We start from the raw sequence: 23,764 nt of genomic DNA, 5'->3' as shown, positions 1-23,764 counted from the left end.
CTGGAATTTAAATAGCTTGTATTATCTCATCTTATGGTATAAAAAAAAGTATCCAAGATTTGCACTACTTCACCAGCTGCATAAGGCCCTGACATTTCCCCGGTGAGAGATCCCTGAATGACTGGGCTGAATACTTGCAACCTTTTTTATTTATAAAACCCTCTTAGGCCTCTCCTCTTATCTGAGATATCTAGTGCAGCCTCATCCTCCACATACAACACCCGTTCTGCCAGTCACATTATGTTAAAGGTCCCCAAAGCACACACATCCCTGGGTCGCTCCTCTTTTCAGTTCGCTGCAGCTAGCGACTGGAACGAGCTGCAACAAACACTCAAACTGGACAGTTTTATCTCAATCTCTTCATTCAAAGACTCAATTATGGACACTCTTACTGACAGCTGTGGCTGCTTTGAGTGATGTATTGTTGTCTCTACCTTCTTGCACTTTGTGCTGTTGTCTGTGCCCAATAATGTTTGTACCATGTTTTGTGCTGCTACCATGTTGCGTTGCTCCCATGCTGTGTTGTCGTGTGTTGCTGCCTTGCTATGTTGTCTTAGGTCTCCCTTTATGTAGTGTTGCGTTGTCTCTCTTGTTGTGATGTGTGTTTTGCCCTATATTTATAATGTATTTATTTAAACATTTTAATCCCAGGCCCCCATCCCTGCAGGAGGCCTTTTGACTTTTGGTAGGCCATCATTGTAAATAAGAATTTAAATAAAAATACAAATACATAAATAAAATACTAGCCCCAGAGGGCAATGGCCATAGGATGAGAACCATGACCTTGCATAGTCATCCCACAGGGAGCCATTGGCAGTGAGAGTGAGATTACCCAGATTTTCTCTGTCCATGTGAACATGGTTGAGATATGGATAGATATCAGTCCATCGTTGTACAAAAGCCAGAAATAAAACATGGTTGTAGGCTAGTGCATTTTTTCTCCAACCACATGAGAGGCTTTGCTTTTGCTTTGCGCTTTTCTCCATATAAGGAGATATGTTACTATGGGCATTGACCGCCACCTAGTGATCATAAGCATAGTGATCATAACATCAATTTCTGATACATTCTTTTCTACGGGAAACAATATTGCTACATAACAACATTGTAACAAGACAGCAACTTTGAGCAGAAGGCAACGCATTACAAATATCAGTTCTTCTTAGATTTCCGTAGATTAACCACTCACGAGATAAGCAAAGTCGTGCAGTAAATGAAATGGAAAGGTAATTTCGCCTGAATGAAATGTAGTCCAAAAAAAACAAATGTATTTTGCTTTGAGCAAAACGTTTGCCTAGTAGCCTAGCCCTCACACTGTCTTCATATGTCTCATGTTCGCCATTGTTACAGTATGGAGACAGTGGGCTAGGCTGGCTAAACTGACAGCAGGGAGAAATGGAATTGCGCAGGTGCGATCCTGCAAACTGCAAAACGCACGATGTCCTATGTGGCGTGTGAGTTATGCCCGAAAAATCGCTTTCTGACAACTCGTTTTTTCCCGTACTGAAATGTCAGTAGGCCTTAACATCAAGAAACCCCGTATGCAGAATAAGGTGAACGGAAAATTAAACCTATTCCCGGGAAAAAATGTTTTGTGCAGTCGGGCAATCACTCCGATTATTGTAGCGTCACAGGCATTGAGTGAAGCTGGTGTCTTGTAAACGAACAGCAAGATCACGAATACAGACGTGGCAGTGTGAGAAAGAGGTAGTTGATTTTTGTGTCTGTCTATTAATGACAGGCTCATTTTTGTCATTTAGGATTTTTGGTTAGTTCTCCTGCTGTGTTAAGCTGTGAATGTCACAGATATAGGCTGTTCAGAACTCGGCCAGTGTTCCACTGTCTGAAATAGTAGGTGTAACACTGCCTGGTCCAGGGTGTAAGACTCGTGACAGGTGTAGCCAAGCTGTCTCCACTCAGCAATTTGACCCACTTTATAGTCCACTGCATCTACTAAAGGCACATTGCATGCAACAATCAACTGTATAGCATTAGATAAACAGTGGATGTAAACAGCTGAATGGATATGACATGTTTGTAATTATGCATTGGGTATTATAGTTTCCATAATTGAAACCTCACAATAACCTGTGAATTATTTGTACAGTTACTATGGCAAACTGATCCAGCCAAACGGAGACTTAAAAGAAGAGTACAAGCTGAAGACAACATGGTATAGGGAGTAGAGACCAGGGTCCCCAGGGCCCAGAAAGTGTGTCCATCCGGGGAAGAGGCAGGAGGGAGATCATCACACTGATGGAAGCCCAACACCAAGCATTGACAGTGGTGAGGGAAACCAGCTGTAATCATCTGTCTGTCAAAGATAAGGAGAATACACACAGCCACATTTCAACTAATAGGGGTGTCTTGCATTTCTGCTACAGTGCAGCATTTATTTTCCACTGGACTCAGCAGCAGATATAATATAGGCTATGAGTGTTCTGTATGGCTTACACTCTCAGTAGATTCAGCCTTTGTGTGTATACCGTATGTATGTATAAAGACGGTTGGATAAGTCACGAGGTCACACTTGAAAATGTCAGATGGTTTAATGTTTGAATACAGAGGTTAGGCATTATTAACATTTCATGTTTGCTCTTTTGGTCCTGGGCTGAACAGGTCAAGGTTTAGGCTTCAGTTACACTCCCAGGGGTTTGTGAACTTCATGACATTTATCTGCTGTGCACATTAGGCCTACATGGAGATGTGAGGATGTTATATTCTTCCCTTAGACTGTCTAGCAGCATGTCATGTTATTTACTTGTTAGTACTCTGCCAATTGTTCGGCGTCATTGTCACAGCAATGTGTTTTGTTTTGACTGAATACAGAACTTTGGTTAGAACAATGAATTGCTACATGTACCCCAAACCCCATGTAGATGGCTTGAGTTGTTTCCCCCCCCTCAGATTCAGACCCTCTAGGAGGGAAACCCCCATTAACACCGGCAGAGCAGAGCCCTGTGCCAGCGACGCACTCAAATGCTGCTGAACCTCACCACAGAGAAGGGCCAACAGCAAACACCATGCAGGCCTGCACGCAGAACCCTCAGACACTTAACACTCTGACTAGCCATTCATACTAAACACAGACTAGGCCTACAGTAACACTTAAACAGCTTGTAAAGTAATTGGTTATTACAGCCACTGTATCTGACTGTGTGTTTATGTACATGTGTGTGTATCAATGCCACCTGGTGAGGGAAGAGTGAGGCACAGCCTGCTCAATCTGCCCATCATCAACCCAGAGACTGCAGACAGCGAAAGTACTGGTGGACAAAGCTGTAAAGGTAAGATTCTAAAATAGCACAACCCTTCTGTCCATATACTGTATGTGATGCTTAAGGCCATGTAGATAGAGACTCTCGCTCTCTGAATTCAAGGGCTTTATTGGCATGGGAAACATATGTTAACATTGCCAAAGCAAGTGAAGTAGATAATAAACAATACAAATTTACACTAAACATTACACTCACAGAAGTTCCAAAAGAATAAAGACATTTCAAATGTCATATTATGTCTATATACAGTGTTGCAACGATGTGCAAATAGTTCAAGTTCTCTCCCATGCGTAAGGTGTTCTCCATACTGCGTCCAAACACTGGGGTTCGGGCTGCCCTAAGGGCGAGAGGATGGCTAGAGCATTGTCTGCCATGTCGAAACCAGCACTGTCGCCATGGAGATGAGGATGATGATGATGCTGATGACAATGGTGAGGCAGGAGGGCCACTGCAAATTGTAGTAATTCATTCTCACCAGTTTGTTAATCACCATTGACCATTATCTTAAAGACTAGATTGTAATCTCCCTGTATGATCTGTTTAGACAGCCCAGAGAGACAGACCCAGATGACAATAAAGGGAAAGGGGATACCTAGTCAGTTGCACACCTGAATGCATTCAACCAAAATGTGTCTTCCGCTTTTAACCCAACCCATCTGAATCGGAGAGGTGGGAGCAGTTGTTGTTGGGGGTTAACTGCATTGCTCAAGGGTGTGTGTGTGTGGTGTGTGTGTGTGTGGCTTATATTTTCATATGATCAATTCTTGTAGCACAAAGTTTTTGTGGATTTTTCCCACTCATCTTTCTGACAGTCGGACGAAACGACTGCTCATCTTTTTGGTGAGGACGAAACGTCATATTTCTATTGGACGACACATAGAGAGACAATCGACAACCGCTCTTTACAAAAGGAGCAGATGACCAATCACTATGCCAAAGCAGGCACCTTCACCACCAAGGTTTGATGACTTTCACAGGGGAGACCCTGAAAATAATAAACTCTTTACCTTTTCACTGTGATCATTTGGTTTGATGCTGCAGACCCTGACTCGTTATACCCACGCTGCTACAGGCTGGGGCAGAGGATAAGAAACATGAGTTTAGCGATCAGAATCCTCACCGCCCTCTATCCCAAACCCTCTTTCTCTGATCTTCCTATTTCCCTCCTCTAACGGAACGCGTCACTTCATTCGTCTTGGTGGGATTTACAGTACATCCCTTTAGTTTTCCATACTTTTCTCCTACCCCGATTTCTCTGACTATACCCCTCTGTTCATATTCCTCTTCTTACCTCCCACCTTTCATTTTAGGAAATCTCTAACTCCAGGGAGGGCAGGTAGCCTAGTGGTTAGAGCTCATCAAACCCCCCAGTGTAGGTCAAACAGAGCTCTGGGTTTCATTCTATTGTCCAATCCTTTAGGTCAGAGGAAGGCATGCAAGTGTCAAGCCATGTCATTGGTGGCCCCAGAATGATTGACAGCCAACTATTTGCATTGTGTGTGTGTGTGTCCCCCAACCCCTCTTTACGCTGCTGTTACTCTCTGTATATCATATATGCATAGTCACTTTACCTATACATTCATGTACATACTACCTCAATTAGCCCGACTAACCGGTGCCCCCGCACATTGGCTAACAGGACTATCTGCATTGTGTCCCGCCACCCACCCCCTGCCAACCCTTCTTTACGCTACTCTCAGTTCATCATATATGCATAGTCACTTCAACCATACCCACATGTACATACTACCTCAATTAGCCCGACTAACTGGTGCCTGTTTTTAGCCTCACTACTGTATATAGCCTCACTGCTGTTATTTTTCACTCTTTTTACTGTTGTTTTTATTTCTTTGCTTATCATGTCCACACAGATCCTTATGTCCCACAGATCCTTATGTCCCACAGATCCTTATTGTCTTTTGGGACCACTACCATCCCTGCACACCAGTCAGTGGGACTCTCTATTTTAGACACCGCCCCAATTTCTTCCATCCTCCCCAACTCTTCCTTTACTCTGGCCAATAAAGGGATAGGCACACGGCAGGGGGTGGTAAGGGCATAGGGGACAGCATCCTCTTTCAGGCGGATTTTGTATTCACCTATCCTTCCTAGACCAGAAAACACGTTTGGGATTTTATTTTTGGATCCTCCAGTTTGCTCACTCTCTCAATGAGTTGCAATGCTTCAATTGCTGGCAGCCCCAGCAACGGTCTGGCTAGAGAGTCAATGACGAAGACAGGCTGGATGGCACTTTTGTCTTTACTCTCCAATTGAATCACCAACTGCCCTACCACTGGTAAAATCGTATTACTGGGCCCGTACAGTTTTTTGTTTGTAGAGAGCAAAGGGCCATCTCTGCTATAGCTATACAGCCTAGTTGGGATAGCTGTCACTGCTGCCCCAGTGTCTAGTTTAAATGACACAACCTCCCCATTGAGTGTAATGTCTGAATGCAAGCCAGCCTTGTTTTCCCTTACTTCTCCCAGAAAGATGCTGTCCTGCTGTAACTCCTCTGAGACCTCATGCATTTGCTTTAATCGACAGACAGCTGAAAAGTGTCCTCTCCTGTGACATCTCCTGCATTCCGCATTCTTTGCTGGGTAATCTTTCCATCTGTGGAAAGGGGATTTCCCACATTTGCGACAAACACTTGAACTAGCTACTGGTGCTGTCTGTGATTGTTTTCTCCACGTCTGTCTCTGTTCTGTGTTCCCCTCTGTTTTTTAGCTCGGTAGAAAATGCATTTATTTCCTCACTCTCTTCTCTCTGCGAGGAGCTGCTGCCGAGCAGCATCGTCTGCTGTCTTTTTACTGTCTCACTCTGCCTAACCTGGTTTACAGCTTTGGACAAGGTAAGCTGGGAATCCAACTGTAACTTTTCAGAAAGTGATATGTTTCTTATTCCCACTACAATCTGATCTCGGATCAGCTCTACCCTGAGCGTGCCAAACTGACAATGTTCTGCTAGTTTGTGAACAGCTGTGATAAAACTGTCGGTGGTTTCACCCTGCTCCTGTTTGCACATGTTAAACCTAGCTCTCTCAAATATGTTGTCTCCCTACAAAATACGTTTCAAAACAGTCTTTAACGGCACTGTAGTTAAGTTTCTCTTCCTCAGTCAACGTTGAAGCATTTAATATATCCTCAGCTTCATCACCCATAGAGTAGATCAGTGTATTAACTTGAAATGCCTCATTTTTCACGTTTAAGCCTGATGCTACCCTGTACCTTTCAAAGCGCCTGATCCATTTTGGCCAGTTTTGAATGTCCATACAATCAAAATTCTCCGGGGGACTAATGCGAAATCCGTCAGCACTAGCCACTGGCCTGTCCGTGTTTGCGCCAGAGCCCATTGAACTTGGAGTCGCAAACCCTGAAATCCCGCCAGCTTCTTCCTCTTGCAACATGTTGCTTAGCAGTAACTTAGTCCTTGCTCGTTAGCTAGCAAAAAGCAACCAAGGACAGACGATTCTTACGAGCTTTAGCACTCGGCGATCCCATTCTGTGAGCTTGTGTGGCCTACCACTTCGCAGCTGAGCCGATGTTGCTCCTAGATGTTTCCACTTCACAATAACAGTCACTGAGCTCTTCAGTAAGGTCATTCTACTGCCAATGTTTGTCTATGGAGATTGCATGACGGTGTGCTTGATTTGGTACACCTGTCAGCAGCGAGTGTGGCTGAAATCACCTAATCCACATACTTTTGTATATATAGTGGATATTTTGCCCATTCTATGCTTGACAACTATTTGGGACTGGACAGGGTCATGGCTGTGTGTACATTTACGCACACTCAGGTTCATATTGTTAACTCTCACACTTTGCTTGGTTTACGGACTATTTTGTGCCTAAGCATGATTGACAAATGAGGCCCCAGGAGTTTTGATGCAGGTACAGCCAACTAGTGCAAAAAAAAATGTGCGATATTGTCAAAAATAATATACCAATATGTAACTGTAGCAATTTTTTTTTTTTCAATTTTCTTTCCCATCACTGTATGCCAACATTCCATTCAAACGATTATATAATATAATCTTTGAGAACTAACAATCACCAACATAAAAGCTAGACAGTCAGTGAAAATTGAAAATTTAGCAGTATATATTTTGTTATTATGTTTGAGCAAAATAAAACAGGTTTAACCATGGCAAAACACATAGAATTGCAGGAAATTTGCTTTAAAACAGCAACATGTTCTCTTAGCTCCATGGCAGAATATGTCAATTGTATAAAATTATTTTCAAAACGGCAACATTTCCTCTCACCTGCATGGCAAAATGTGAAGAATTGCAGAAAATTTGCTTTACAACTGCATAAACTTCTCACAGCTCCATGGAGAAATTTGAGAAAATGTTCTCTAAAATTCAGGTGCACTGACTGGCCTGCCACGCCCACCATCTAAATCCCTTTTTGGTCCAGAAAAAACCCCCACAGTTTTCCAAGGAAACATATTCCCAGTTGTCTTGAACGCATCAACTCACATGGCTGCTAGCACCATCATGAAAAGGGGCATGACATTAGTGAAGCACTACAGTTTTTCTAAGTAGTGAGAAGGCTTAGGAGCAATGTTGAAAGGTAAGACATGTTGTACTTAGTTTTATAATTGACTGAAACAAGCAGACAAGAAAATTGCGTTTGGAAAAAAGTAAAGATTTTTACTGTGAGCCAATGTGGTAACAAATATAAGCACAGGTTTGTTTTCCCCCAAGGAGGGCAGGACCGCGACATTCTATCATAGGGAGAGCTTGTTTTTCATGGCCCGGGGTATGAACTCCGGCTACCCGGCGCAACAGGCCATGTAAAACGAACTCACCCATACTGACTGGGAGTATGGCTGCCATTTTCGGACCATTCTGGAACTTTGAAGGTTTGACATATCTCCTCTAGCAATTTAATAGGATATCTATGGATGTCACTTAGTTACATCAGTATTTGTTTTTATTGGCAGTGAAGAGTGAAAAGGTAGATAGCTAAACATGTTTTATTCCCTAGGTCGATGCCCTGGCTGATAGAGATCAACGCCAGCCCCACCGTGGGCACCTCTACAGCAGTGACAACACACCTGTGTGCTGCCGTGCAGGGGGACACTCCCTGGGTGGTCCTGGACCTCCGGCTGGACCGAGGGGTACACACTGGGGGCTTTCAGCTGATATACAAACAGGTGAGATGTGTGCCTTTTATTGAGGAAAGGGTCGTTTTAATGCATTTATTAATGTCATTTTGTTTTTGCAATGCTTATTCTATTACGGACACCTTAATACATACTTTTAACATATATTATGCAAGTTAGAACTTTACATTTTATGTTATGTTACTGTCCCCACTACAACAAAAAATACTTAAATACATGTAATTTTGTCTTTAAAACTTTTAATTGAAATACTGTAGAATTCCATTAATTCCTATGGAGGACTGTTTTTCTGGGGAGTGCCAATATGGCCGACCATTGACCAATACATAGCATCAGCAATCCAGGGTTTATTGGTGCTTTCAAGATTGGGAACTAGGGAAAAAACAAGGTCATGACATCAGCTATCTTCAGGTCAGAAAGTCGGAGTTCTAGAAAGATGCCAGTTTACAACTTGGAATTCCGAGTTGGATGACTGTTCAAAGCGATTTTTCTGAGATTTCCGAGATCAAATCAAATTTATTTATATAGCCCTTCGTACATCAGCTGAAATCTCAAAGTGCTGTACAGAAACCCAGCCTAAAACCCCAAACAGCAAGCAATGCATGTGAAAGAAGCACGGTGGCTGGGAAAAACTCCCTAGGAAAAACTCCTGAGAAAGGCCAAAAACCTAGGAAGAAACCTAGAGAGGAACCAGGCTATGAGGGGTGGCCAGTCCTCTTCTGGCTGTGCCGGGTGGATATTATAACAGAACATGGTCAAGATGTTAAAATGTTCATAAATGACCAGCATGGTCAAATAATAATAATCATAGTAATTGTCGAGGGTGCAACAAGCACGTCCGGTGAACAGGTCAGGGTTCCGTAGCCGCAGGCAGAACAGTTGAAACTGGAGCAGCAGCATGGCCAGGTGGACTGGGGACAGCAAGGAGTCATCATGCCAGGTAGTCCTGAGGCATGGTCCTAGGGCTCAGGTCCTCCGAGAGAAAGAAAGAAACAGAGAGAGAGAGAGAATTAGAGAGAGCATATTTACATTCACACAGGACACCGGATAAGACAAGAGAATACTCCAGATGTAACAGACTGACCCTAGCCCCCCGACACATAAACTACTGCAGCATAAATACTGGAGGCTGAGACAGGAGGGATCAGAAGACACTGTGGCCCCATCCGATGATACCCCCGGACAGGGCCAAACAGGCAGGATATAACCCCACCCACTTTGCCAAAGCACAGCCCCCACACCACTAGAGGGATATCTACAACCACCAACTTACCGTCCGAAGACAAGGCCGAGTATAGCCCACAAAGATCTCCGCCACGGCACAACCCAAGGGGGGGGCGCCAACCCAGACAGGAAGACCACGTCAGTGGCTCAACCTACTCAAGTGACGCACCCCTCCCATGGATGGCATGGAAGAACACCAGTAAGTCAGTGACACAGCCCCTGTAAAAGGGTTAGAGGCAGAGAATCCCAGTGGGAAGAGGGGAACCGACAAGGCAGAGACAGCAAGGGCGGTTCGTTGCTCCAGCCTTTCCGTTCACCTTCACACTCCTGGGCCAGACTATACTTAATCGTAGGACCTACTGAAGAGATAAGTCTTCAGTAAAGACTTAAAGGTTGAGACTGAGTCTGCGTCTCTCACATGGGTAGGCAGACCATTCCATAAAAATGGAGCTCTATAGGAGAAAGCCCTACCTCCAGCCGTTTGTTTAGAAATTCTAGGGACAATTAGGAGGCCTGCGTCTTGTGACCGTAGCGTACGTGTAGGTATGTACGGCAGGACCAAATCGGAAAGATAGGTAGGAGCAAGCCCATGTAATGCTTTGTAGGTTAGCAGTAAAACCTTGAAATCAGCCCTTGCCTTAACAGGAAGCCAGTGTAGGGAGGCTAGCACTGGAGTAATATGATCAAATTTTTTGGTTCTAGTCAGGATTCTAGCAGCCGTATTTAGCACTAACTGAAGAGTTGCAGTTGTTTTGAACGTGGCATATATACTCACGGCCAAAGTGACTCACAGCGTAGGGAGAGCTGTGACACACTGATCTGAGAAGAAGGCCATTTGTTCATGCAAAATAAATTGTGTGACGGTTTTGATTGATTCTCTCAAATGTTTTTTTTTTCCTCTGGGGTTGAGACCTCTTGTTGTTTGGATTTGAAAATCCAATCTTTGTAATGGAAGGGGTCGGCACTCAAATCAAATTGTATTTGCAACACACGCAGAGTACAAAAGGTGTAGACATTACAGTGAAATGCTTACTTACAAGCCCTTAATCAACAATGCAGTTAAGAAAAATAAGTGCATTTTTAGTAATAATTAAAGAGGAACAATAAAATAACAGTAGCGAGGCTTCCGAGTGGCGCAGTGGTCTAAGACACTGCATCTCAGTGCAAGAGGCGTCACCTGGTTTGAATCCAGGCTGCATCACATCTGGCCATGATTGGGAGTCCCATAGGGCTGCGCAAAATTGGCCCAGAGTCGTTCGGGTTTGGCCCGGGGTAGGCCGTCATTGAAAATAAGATTTTGTTCTTAACTGACTTGCCTAGTTAAATAAAGGTTAAATAAATAAAATAAAAAATATATATACAGGGGATACCGGTACAGAGTCAATGTGCGGGGGTACATGTTAGTTGAGGTAAATAGGTACTTAGAGGTAAAGTGACTATGCATAGATAATAAACAGTGTAGCAGCAGCTTAAAATTGGGATGGGGGAGTCAATGCTTGGCCCCAGTGATATACTGGGACATACTCACTACCCTCTGTAGTGCCTTGCGTTCGAAGGCCAAGCTGTTTCCATACCAGGAAGTGATGCAACCAGTCAGGATGCTGTCGATGGTGCAGCTGCAGAACTTTTTGAGGATCTGAGGACCCATGCCAAATCTTTTCAGTCTCCCGAGGGGGAATAGGCGTCGTCGTGACCTCTTCACGACTGTCTTGGTGTGTTTGGCCCATGTTAGTTCGTTGGTGATGTGGACACCAAGGAACTTGAAGCTCTCAACCTGCTCCACTGCAGCCCCGTCAATGAGAATGGGGGCGTGCTTGGCCCTCCTTTTCCTGTAGTCCATGATCATCTCCTTTGTCTTGATCACGTTGAGGGAGAGGTTGTTATCCTGGCACTACACTGCCAGGTCTCTGACCTCATCTCTATAGGCTGTCTCATCTTTGTCGGTGATCAGGCCTACCACTGTTGTGTCGTCGGAAAACTTAATGATGGTGTTGGAGTCGAGCTTGGCCGTGCAGTCATGGGTGGACGGAGTAAAGGAGGGGTCTGAGCACGCACCCCTGAGGGGCCCACGTGTTGAGGATCAGTGTGGCAAATGTGTTGTTACCTACCCTTACCACCTGGGGGCGGGCCGTCAGGAAGTCCAGGATCCATTTGCAGAGGGAGGTGTTTAGTCCCAAGGTCCTTAGCTTAGTGATGAGCTTTGAGGGCACTATGGTGTTGAACGTTGAGCTGTAGTCAATGAATAGCGTTCTCACGTAGGTGTTCCTTTTGTCAAGGTGGGAAAGGGCAGTGTGGAGTGCAATAGAGAGTGCATCACTTGTGGATCTATTGGGGCGGTATGCACATTGGAGTGGGTCTAGTGTTTCTGGGAAAATGGTGTTGATGTGAGCCATGACCAGCATTTCAAAGCACTTCATGGCTACAGACGTGAGGGCTACGGGTCGGTAGTCATGTAGGCAGGTTACCTTGGTGTTCTTGGGCACTGGGACTATGGTGGTCTGCTTGAAACATGTTGGTATTACAGACTCAGTCAGGGACAGGTTGAAAATGTCAGTGAAGACACTTGCCAGTTGGTCAGCGCATGCTTGGAGTACATGTCCTGGTAATCCGTCTGGCCCTGCAGCCTTGTGAATGTTGACCTGTTTAAAGGTCTTACTCATATCGGCTACAGAGAGCGTGATCACACAGTCATCCAGAACAGCTGGTACTCTCATGCATGCTTCAGGGTTGCTTGCCTCGAAGCGAGCAGAAAAGGCATTTAGCCCATCTGGTAGGCTCCGATCACAGGGCAGCTAGCTCGTGGCTGATCTTCCCTTTGTAGTATGTAATAGTTTGCAAGCCCTGCCACATCCGACGAGCGTCAGAGCCGGTGTAGTAGGATTCAATCTTAGTCCTATATTGAAGCATTACCTGTTTGATGGTTCAGTGGAGGGCATAACAGGATTTGTAATAAGCATCCAGGTTAGAGCCCCGCTCCTTGAAACCGGCAGCTCTACCCTTTAGCTCAGTGCTGATGTTGCCTGCAATCCATGGCTTCTGGTTGAGTAGGTACGTACAGTCACTGTAAGGACAACTTCATTGATGTACTTATTGATGAAGCCTGTGACTGATGTGGTGTACTCCTCAATGTCATCGGAAGAATCCCGGAACATATTCCGGTCTGTGCTAGCAAAACAGTCCTGTAGCTTAGCATCTGCGTCATCTGACCACTTTTGTATTGAGTTACTGGTACTACCTGCTTTAGTTTTTGCTTGTTAGCAGGAATCAGGAGGATAGAGTTATGGTCAGATTTGCCATTTGGAGGGCGAGGGAGAGCTTTGTACGCGTCTCTGTGTGTGGAGTAAAGATTATAGTTTTTTTTCCTCTGGTAGCACAAGTAACATGCTGGTAGCACAAGTAACATGCTGGTAGAACTTAACTTAAATCCATTTTACCTTTCCTGCATTAAAGACTGGGAACCAATAAATCTCACTCGGAGGCTGTGTGTGGATGTGTGTGTGGGTGTTTGAGTGAGAAAGACGGAGGCAACCAGTAAAAGCACAACTACATTCATTATCGACACATTGTGCCGACACCAAAGATCCATTCCAGACTCTGACGTCAGGAGGACTTTGAGAGTTCGGTGTTAGCCAGACTACCTCTTCCCTGAATAAGAGGTTATACAGATGTTCTCTCTTGCTCTCTGTCTATAGGTAACAGGGAGGTGCCTCAGTATGCGGGGGTCAACCTCCTTGTTGAGGGCTCTCAGATCAAATGACCCGCCGTCATCCTAAAAAAACATCAAATTCCCCGGAGCCTCGAACCAGACGGCATCACCAAAGCAAGGACAACGAGGCTGTGGCAGAGAAACCCAAGCCGGCCTCTTCTAAGAGGTGGCTGAAGGCTGTGGTACGACACCTCACCTCTGTCATCAGAGTCCAGCCTCTACTGTCTCTTGAGAAGCTCCAGGCCGGGGAGTCCTGGAGGTTGCAGCGCCTGAGCCTTGTCAACTCCCTCCATCTGCCACCCAGTCCCATACCATTGACTGCTGGTGGAGACCCCAGGTTATAAGGCCCCAGGGTTATAAGCCCCCCGCTGCCCCTGATAGTTAGGTCATTAACCTTCAAGACCCAGACAAGGAGCCCCCTGCCCTGCGTGTGCCCACTCCTCTGGTACCCCATGCTGGGATCAGGTTCCAGAACATCTCCAGGCACCAGAACCTCACCCATAGGGTGATCAGGACCATATGTGTATGGAGGGGAACTTACAAGAGCTCCTGACAGAGGGGGTTATTGGACCTCTGCTGCCTAATGTTTTAAGCAGTTTTTTGCACTCAACCATTGTAGGCCTACCTCATTATAATAAAGTCAGTATTGAATCCACTTAGCTAGCTTGTTTAGCATTTCTGTATAATACTGTCATTTAGATAACAGTGTATGCTGCTAGTGTAGCCTTTGTCCAACTTGTTGGCGCTGCTGCTTGCGTGAACCGTGGGAGACGCTGACGTCACAGTTCTATACAGGACTTCGCGGGCGTCCACGTAGTGGAACGTGCGCGCAGCTGATCTTTCATTATTTGCCAGGAAAAGATGGCAGCGTCCGTGTGCCGAGTCGGGAGCACGGTGGGTCGAGCCCTAGCCAAAGCACACAGCGTAAGTATTCAGGAACATCTTGGCATTTGGGGGGTCTGTAAGGAAAATAACGTTGTTGGTTGGTATCTGCCTTTCCTTCTCCACAGCGAAAAAAAGTAAGCCCCTGTGTAGGCTGTAGCTCGTTAGCTAGCTATCTTGGCTGTGTAACCAGACAAAGTGATAGCTAGCCGGTAAGCATTATATTGGAGTTAGCGCAAGGTCAACTGTCAGGAAAGGCGCAACACATCACTGTAGATTACGTAATATGAGTGGAAATGTTGACATCATGTTAGTTTAACCTATACCTGCGTTTATTCGATATTAAGAACTAACCCAAGGTCATTTTGACCATCTTCCACGTTGTCCTTAGCTATTCGCCCAATCGTTAACCAATTAGCTAGCAGATGTTGGTTACCTCTTGTCCAGCTAAATGATGACAGTATACTTTAGTAGTCGACCAGTTGCGTTGCTGACTGGTAATCACATTCCACTGGCCATATGTTAAGTTGAACTCGCTAGAAAGTCATATGATCTTAGTTAACTATGAAGTTTATTTTGACTTCAAACTGTAGTGGGCTTCTATGCTAGCTAACCGGTGAAGTGTTTTCTTGACGGACCCTCACTGAAGATAAAAAAAATAGCCCCTCACTGTTACCTCCAACGTATTAGCTAGCAAAGGTCGACAGGCTGTACGAGTAAATTGGTGGCTATCACTTATTGTGGAATCAAGTCTGCAGATCACGCCACAAGCGCTTTATCTCTTGTCCATTTAACCTTTTTATTGGCCATGATGACATTGAGTTGGTAAAGAATTCATATTTTGCTGTCTAAATCCCATTACTACAAATTATTTCAGCAATTTAATACATGTTATCCATACACCAGCTGTAGTCTTTATCAACACAACCAAATTAATGTACTATTTGCTGAAGAATCTCTTCACAGCCACACAGCTGACTATCCTCTCCCTGTAGCCCATCCTGCTGTCTCTACGGCGTGGCCAGGCGACGGTGACCTACGCCCAGAGCCTTCTAGGAGCTCCGGAGACCCGTCTCACTGCCCTGGACAATGGCCTGAGGATCGCATCCGAGGAGACTGGACACGGCACATGCACTGTAAGGACCTCTGCTGTGTCATTGATTATACAATCTAAGTACTGTTCATGATGGTTTAGGGAAACATTGCGTAATACAGTCACATTTCAGATGAACCTGACTGTCTATTTGTTTGCGCAGCATAGTATAAGTTCCACCTGTACTCTCTCTCAGGTTGGGTTGTGGATCAGCTGTGGAAGTCGCTACGAGACTGAGAAGAACAATGGAGCTGGGTTCTTCCTGGAGCATATGGCTTTCAAGGTACATAACAGCTGTGACATCTGTGCAATCTACCTTGAGTCTCATAAGGGATTTTACACTTAACTACTGCACCAGACTGGCCCAAAAGCATTTGACACTTTTCTGTTCTCCCTTTTCCCTTGGTTTATTTTCCCCAGGGGACAAAGAAGCACCCCCAGATGGCCCTGGAGCAGCAGGTGGAGTCCATGGGTGCTCACCTGAGTGCATACACTTCCCGGGAGCACACTGCCTACTACATGAAGACCCTGGCCAAGGACCTGCCCAAAGGTGAGCCAACCAGACACAATGAGACTGTTTATAAGATGTGATAATTCAGTGGTGTGTATGTGGGGTTCTTATAAACCCCTCGTCATAGAGATTGAGTGAGTGTGTTTGTGTATATACAGTGCATTTGGAAAGTATTCAGACCCCATCACCTTTTACACATTTTGTTACATTACAGCCTTATTCTAAAACTGATCATTGTTTTTTCCCCTCATCAGATCTACAAACAATAACCCATAATGACAAAGCGAAAACTTTTAGACAATTACATAAGTATTCAGACCCTTTACTCAGTACTTTGTTGGAGCACCTTTGGCAGCGATCCTCTGAAGCTTTGTCAGTTTGGATGGGAAGTGTCACTGCTATTTTCAGGTCTCTCCAGAGATGTTCGATCGGGTTCAAGTCCAGGCTCTGGCTGGGCCACTCAAGGTCATTCAGAGACTTGTCCTGAAGCCACTCCTGCGGTGTATTGACTGTGTGCTTAGTGTCGTTGGCCTTTTGGAAGGTGAACCTTTGCACCAGTCTGAGGTCCTGAGCGCTCTGGAGCAGGTTTTCATCAAGGATCTCTACTTTGCTCCGTTCATCTTTACCTTGACCCTGACTAGTCTCCTAGTCCCTGCCGCTGAAAAACATCCCCACAGCAAAATGCTGCCACCACCATGCTTCACTGTAGGGATGGTGCCAGGTTTCCTCCAGATGTGACGCTTGGCATTCAGGCCAAAGAGTTCAATCTTGGTTTAATCAGACCAGAGGATCTTGTTTCTTATGGTCTGAGAGTCCTTTAGGTGCCCTTTGGCAAACTCCAAGCGGGCTGTCATGTGCCTTTTACTGAGGAGTGGCTTCCGTCTGGCCACTCTACCATAAAGGCCTGATTGACAACATCTCTGCAGCACTCCACCAATCTGGAAGGTTCTCCAATCTCCACAGAGGAACTCTGGAGTTCTGTCAGTGACCATTTGGTTCTTGGTCACCTCCTTGACCAAGGCCCTTGTATTCTTGGGGACCTTGAATGCTGCAGAAATGTTTTTGTACCCTTTCCCAGATCTGTGCCTCGACACAATCCTGTCTCGGAGCTCTACGGACAATTCCTTTGACCTCATGGCTTGGTTTTTGCTCTGACATGCACTGTCAACTGTGGGACCTTTATATAGACAGGCGTGTGCCTTTCCAAATCATGTGCAATCAATTGAATTTACCACAGGTGGACTCCAATCAAGTTGTAGCAACATCAAGGATGATCAATGGAAACATGAGGCACCTGAGCTCAATTTCGAGTCTCATAGCAAAGGGTCTAAATACTTTTTGAAAAACCTGTTCTTGCTTGGTCATTATTGGGTATTGTGTGTAGATTGAGGTAAACATGTCATTTTATCAATTTTAGAATAAGACTAATGTAACAAAATGTGGAAAACATGAAGGGGGTCTGGATACTTTCCGAATCCACTGTACCGTAATAAGCCGCACCCACTGAATTTAAAAAAAAGTATTATTTTGAACATAAATAAGCCGCACATGTCTATAAGCCGCCGGTGCCTACCGGTACATTGAAACAAAGGAACTTTACACAGGCTTTAACGAAACACGACTTGTAACAACAAAAAAAATAAAATTAGCAGTAAACAGTAGCCTACCAAGAAAGTCATTGGTCACTATTTTCCTCCTCCTGTGCACTGAAACCACTGTCATCTCCTTCGGTGTCGGAGTTGAATAGCCTCAGAATTGCTTCATCCGATATTGGATCGTTTTCATTGTCGCTCTTGTTACTGTTTGACCTTAACACGTTCGGCAATTTCATTGGTCTAATGAAAGCTTCATGCCGCCAAAAAACCGAGCACGTTACAGAATGTGTTTTTTTTTTTTGCCCAAAAAATTTGAAAGCGGGAGAAATCCATATTAGTCGCGTCATTGTTTAAGCCGCGAGGTTCAAAGCGTGGGAAAAAAGTTGCGGCTTATAGTCCGGAATTTACGGTAGTTGTAAATCACCTGTTGTCTTTTGGCCAATTATACTGAACAAAAATAAACACAACATGCAACAATTAACAATTTTACTTAGTTATAGTTCGTAAGGAAATCAGTCAATTGAAATGAATGAATTAGGCCCTCATCTATGGATTTCACATGACTGTGCAGGGGCGCAGCCATTTGAGGGCATAGGACCTACCCACTTGGCATTCAGGCCCATCCACTAGAGCCAGGCCCAGCCAATCAGAATGAGTTTCTCCACAAAAGGGCTTTATTAAACAAATACTCATCACCCCTCCCGCCCCCCTCAGATGATCCCGCAGGTGATGTAGCTGGATGTGGCGGTCCTGGTCTGTGGTTGTGAGGCCGGTTGGACTCCCTGCCAAGTTCTCTAAAACTACTTTGGAGGCACTTTATGGTAGTGAGATTAACATGAAATTCTCTGGCAACAGCTCTAGTTGACATTCCTACAGTCAGCATGCCAGTTGCACCCTCCCTCAACTTGAGACACCTATGTCATTGTGTTGTGACATCTGCACATTTTAGAGAGGCCTTTTAATTGTCCCCAGTACAAGGTGCACCAGTGTAATGATCACGCTGTTTAATCCGCTTCTTGATATGCCACACCTGCCAGGTGGATGGGTTACATTGGCAAAGGAGAAATACTGACTATTAGGGATGTAAACAAATTTGTGCATATAGAACATTTCTGAGATCTATTATTTCAGCTCATGAAACATGGGACCAACACTTTACATGTTGTGTTTATATTTTTGTTCAGTGTAGTTATTGTCGTGGATATATGTGTGTGTGTACTGAATCAGTACTCTATTCCCAGCGGTGGCGCTGTTATCCGAGGTGCTGCAGAGCAATGCCCTGAGCGAGGCTGACATTGAGCAGCAGAGGAGTGTAGTGCTGAAAGAGCTGGAGGAGGTGGAGGGCAGTCTGCAGGACGTGTGTCTGGACCTGCTGCACGCTACAGCTTTCCAGGGCACCCCCTTAGGACACAGTGTTCTGGGGCCATCCCAAAACGCCAGGTACACACACTGAGCCTACCAGGGAATCTTATTGGGTGAGAGCATGCTAGGGCCAAGCCAAAACACTAGGGAAAGTCCCACATACCCGTTTCAGCATCCTGTTACATTTCACAGCACTCCGAGTTAGTTTAGATCTGTCTCTTCCCTTCAGGACTTTGAGTCGACAAGATCTGGTAGATTTCATCAGGAGCCACTACAAGGCCCCCCGCATGGTGCTGGCAGCTGCTGGAGGTATGTCTCCCATACTGCCATGTTAAGGCTGTGTAGAGAGGTATAATATGCCAATACAAACCGGCCCTGATTGATTTTTTTGTGTGTGTTTGTAATGGCTCACTGCCTGTCTCCTGTGTAGGTGTGACTCACGAGGAGCTGGTTGGGTTGGCCAAGCAGCACTTCAGTGGCGTTTCCTTTGAGTACGATGATGATGCTGTGCCTGTTCTGTCCCCCTGCCGCTTCTCTGGCAGCGAGGTGAGGAACGCTCCGGGTCTCTGTCTGAATTTACAGATGTCTGAACAAGGGCGCAGGTATCCCATCAGGTTTTATTTTTTGTCACTTTTACCCTCTTTTTCGTGATTACAATCTTGTCTCGTCGCTGGAACTCCCCAATAGGCGAGAGAGAGGCGAAGGTTGAGTCATGTGTCCTCTAATAAGACCCGCCATACCGCGCTTCTTGACGCTCGCTTTACCCAGAAGCATGCTGCGTCAATGTGACAGAGGAAACACCATTTCGCTGATAATCGAAGTCAGCCTGCAGGCGCCCGGCCCGCCACAAGGAGTCGACTAGAGTGTGATGAGCCAAGTAAAGCCCTCCCCCTGCCAAACCCTCCCCTAACCCGGACGACGCTGGGACAATTGGGTGGGGGTCACGGCCGGTATTGGGATGGAACCCCAGGTTGTAGTGATGCCGTGCCTTAGACCGCTGCGCCACTCGGGAGGCCCGGAGCTTTTCTTTGTTCTATTTAGAATGTTCATATTGTTAACCCTGCGTTGTCTCCCTCTCTGTAGATCCGCATGCGTGATGACGATATGCCCCTGGCACACATTGCCATCGCTGTGGAGGGTGCCAGTGCCGCCAGCCCAGACATAGTGCCTCTTATGGTGGCTAACGCCATCATTGGCAGCTATGACATCACTTTCGGTGGTGGAAAGCACCTGAGTAGCCGCCTGGCTCGTCTAGCCTCAGAGGAGAGTCTGTGCCACAGCTTCCAGGCCTTCCACTCCTCCTACAGCGACACTGGTCTGCTGGGCATCTACTTTGTCACCGACAAACACCACATCGATGACATGATGCACTGGTCACAGAACGCATGGTTAGTTGGGATTTACAATACGTACACTCGAGCTACACATGGATGCAGTCCTGGTCGAACACTTGTCCTCAGCCTGTGTACTTCTACCTATTCAATTTGATGGTATTGACCCTCCTTTTTCCTTTCTCTCCCTGAAGGATGAACTTGTGCACCACAGTGACAGAGAGTGACATTGCCAGAGCCAATAATGCCCTCAAGGCCAGCCTGGTGGGACAGCTCAACGGTAAGATCTTTACCTCATGTAGCCCATAAACGTAAATGGCCATTTCAGAAACGTTCTCATCTCCAGCACCACCCCAACATCAACATGTAAAAAAAAAAAAATGGCGCGTTGTTTTGTATTGAAAGAGGAAGATGTGTGTTTCCAATGACATCGGTATGCATCATGTGATTTTAACCATTTGTGAGTAGGTGTTGCCTACTAATTGGTTGATTTCATTGGAAACACTCATCTTCCTCTTACTACAAAACATAGAAATGTGCTGTTTTTTCCCATGTTAATGTTGGGGTGGTACTGGAGATGACAACATGGTGAACTAGTACTCCTTGGTCCCCACTAACACTGCCTTAATGCTGTCCTGTAGGAACGACACCGATATGTGACGACATCGGCAGGCATGTCCTGAACTACGGCCGCCGTATCCCTCTGGCCGAGTGGGACGCCCGCATCAACGTGAGTGCAACCCCCTTCTCTGCACCACACATACGGCTGTTACATCCTCCTACCACCTAGAGGGTGCTATTTCTGCTCTTTCTCCCCCCGACCCCCACATTCACCCACCTCTGTCCCTGTCTCCCCCTCAGGCTGTGACGCCCAAGATGGTGCGTGACGTCTGCTCCAAATACATCTATGACAAGTGTCCCGCCGTGTCTGCTGTTGGTAAGTTACCACTAGGGATGTTGACTTAAATCGGTTAGCTGCCGAAAAATACATTTGACTGGTCATGCTTATCGGTCTCTAGGTTTTGCTTATTTTTGATCTTATCACATGCGCACAGCATACAGAGCCTAGTTTGAGAAACGGAATAGACTATCACCTGTCAGACAGCACAAGAGCAGCTCCTCAAAAAGCCGGTACAGGAGTGAAACGTGCTTTCGTAAGCCCGGTCTTTGCGCAACAAATAACTATTCTAAATGCAATCGAGTGTAACTGTTGATGGCCATGGTTTTAAAGAGCTACTTTATTTCTCCATCTCAACACATAAAGCGCACCTCCCATTCGCGTGTGTAGACCATAGTCAACGGGAGCCTATCAGTACGTCACACGCCACTTTGCAATGTGACCTTGAGGCAGTAGAATTGTTTGAAACCTGAACGTTTTACTTTAGTTCATAGAGGCAATTCTTACCTTGCTTCAAAGTAGCCAAAATCCAGCTATAGAAAAGTGGAGGCAATTATTTTATAAAGACTTCCTCTTGACATTAACCAGCAATTCTCTCCTGTTCTATTGGTTTTCATATCAACTTTCTTTTATTGTCCAGAAGCACAATCCTAGTCATTAACAACCCCATCCTAACAACCCATTGTAGTTGTTGCTATTAGAATCCCTCTGTTTCTGAGATTTCTGGTATGGAATTGCTCACATTAGGTTAAATTTTTATTTAACCTTTGTTTTTAACTGACTTGCCTAGTTAAAATATTCTTATTTTATAAATACGGCCTACCCCGGCCAAACCCGGATGACGCCGGGCCAATTGTACGCCGCCCTATCGGACTCCCAATCACGGCCGGTTGTGATACAGCCCGGGATCGAATCGGGGCCTGTAGTGACGTCTGCTAACACTGAGATGCAGTGCCTTAGACCGCTGCACTACTCGGGAGCCTTGGGTGCGCTGTTCAGAACAGTGTTTGCCCGCTATTGCATTTTGGCAAATGTTTGAATGTTAAATTGGCTGCTTCATTACAGGAGGTGGATGTTAAATAATAGGCTATAGTCTTTTGATTAAGACAATTTAAGCTCTTAATGAAAAATGTAAATTCCTTGTATGCATGCAAAGTTTGTTGGTCACAATTTTACCTTGGAAAAAAATTCAGTTTGTTGACTGGTTAATGGTCGGTAATTCGGCAGAAAAATTGACCGAAATTTGCATCCGTAGTTACCACACATCAGTATTCCTTCCAAGCAGCCTTTGCACCTTTATCCTCTTGTCTGGGATAGTCTGGAAGTCCAGACTCTATCCTTCTCTCATCTGTCTTTCTCTGTTGTACAGGCCCCATTGAGCAGCTGCCTGACTACAACAGGATGCGCAGTGCCATGTACTGGCTCCGCTTCTAAGATCCCCCATAGTGTTGCTACGCTCCTCCACTTCCATACTCCTCCCATCACTGCAAGAGTAAAGAACCGAAGACTGCCTCAGCTCATTAGCACAGACCGGTATGGACTCCGGGCCTTCTCTCCTCTCACTACATCAGTTCTAGTTGGTTATGAGGGAGAGAACCATGGTGTTGAGGGTGTGCATAAGTTGAGTGTTCCATTTCCTTGTATTTGTCACTGATGATCTTGAGAAAGATTGTTAGTATCACGGAGCCTTTTCAGGCACCTGGTACTGTTCTGGGGAACAGAGGGGGACACCTGAACACATCCAGTGATGCATATACTGTACAACCAGTTGTGGAGGAGTATTTATGAATTGAGGTAATGTTTTGTTTCTGTCCTATTGTACATAACTCATTCTGACATTCAAATAAAACATTTGAAAACATGTTTGTGAGTCATTGTCCCACACAGAATTAGATTAGTAAGCATTAACATGTTATGGTCTATCCTTGTTTTTCTATCAAATGGCATAATTCCAGTATTTAGTTAGTTCTTGTTCCACTTCAGCCACAATATTTGGTTAAAACTCATGTTCCTCTGACTTGAGCTGCAGGGACCACTTCTACCCACTAGAGGGACAAGATGACTCCAGTATGAACTGATACTCTACTGTCAATGGTATGAACATGCTTTATTGACGAAGGAGGAGATTACCAGTCATGAGATGACATGTCTTCCAATGTATGGAATATCAAATGTAAAGTAGATCAAATTTAAATATATATAGCCCTTCTTACATCAGCTGATATCTCAAAGTGCTGTACAGAAACCCAGCCTAAAACCCCAAACAGCAAGCAATGCAGATGTAGAAGCACGGTGGCTAGGAAAAACTCCCTAGGAAGGCCAAAACCTAGAGGAACCAGGCTATGAGGGGTGGCCAGTCCTCTTCTGGCTGTGCCGGGTGGAGATTATAACAGAACATGTTCAAATGTTCATAAATGACCAGCATGGTCAAATAATAATCACAGTAGTTGTCGAGGGTGCAACAAGTCAGCACCTCAAGATTAAATGTCAGTTGGCTTTTCATAGCCGATCATTGAGAGTATCTCTACCGCTCCTGCTGTCTAGAGAGTTGAAAACAGCAGGTCTGGGACAGGTAGCACGTCCGGTGAGCAGGTCAAGGTTCCACAGTCGCAGGCAGAACAGTTGAAACTGGAGCAGCAGCACAGCCAGGTGGACTGGGGACACCAAGGAGTCATGTCAGGTAGTCCTGAGGCATGGTCCTAGGGCTCAGGTCCTCCAAAAGAATTAGAGAGAGCATACTTAAATTCACACAGG

General features: G+C 45.4%; 1 protein-coding gene and 1 long non-coding RNA gene across 3 annotated transcripts; both read left to right on the top strand.

Moving 5' to 3' along the window:
• The first annotated feature begins 1,236 nt into the window (after positions 1–1,236).
• Positions 1,237–3,922, top strand: LOC115150810 (uncharacterized). Its single transcript, XR_003867162.1, has 4 exons — positions 1,237–1,707; positions 2,108–2,286; positions 2,908–3,287; positions 3,574–3,922. It is a non-coding gene; the product is annotated as an uncharacterized LOC115150810 (long non-coding RNA).
• A 4,336-nt stretch (positions 3,923–8,258) lies between these two features.
• LOC115150809 (cytochrome b-c1 complex subunit 1, mitochondrial-like) lies at positions 8,259–22,871 on the top strand. 2 transcript variants are annotated; one of them, XM_029694500.1, is made up of 13 exons: positions 8,259–8,438; positions 14,194–14,262; positions 15,216–15,356; positions 15,510–15,596; positions 15,734–15,863; positions 18,661–18,859; positions 19,011–19,090; positions 19,212–19,327; positions 19,865–20,169; positions 20,307–20,392; positions 20,754–20,842; positions 20,974–21,049; positions 22,380–22,871. In XM_029694500.1, the coding sequence occupies exons 1-13, from the start codon at positions 8,274–8,276 to the stop codon at positions 22,442–22,444; spliced, it is 1,608 nt and encodes a 535-aa protein (XP_029550360.1). In that variant the 5' UTR covers positions 8,259–8,273; the 3' UTR covers positions 22,445–22,871. The 2 variants fall into 2 exon arrangements, with proteins under 2 accessions (XP_029550360.1, XP_029550361.1); XM_029694501.1 differs by lacking the exon at positions 8,259–8,438 and adding an exon at positions 13,369–13,520.
• The last annotated feature ends 893 nt before the right edge of the window (positions 22,872–23,764 follow it).

This window comes from Salmo trutta, chromosome 16, assembly GCF_901001165.1.
Source record: "Salmo trutta chromosome 16, fSalTru1.1, whole genome shotgun sequence".
NCBI classification, from domain to species: domain Eukaryota; kingdom Metazoa; phylum Chordata; class Actinopteri; order Salmoniformes; family Salmonidae; genus Salmo; species Salmo trutta.
This window is presented reverse-complemented; position numbering and strand designations above follow the sequence as displayed.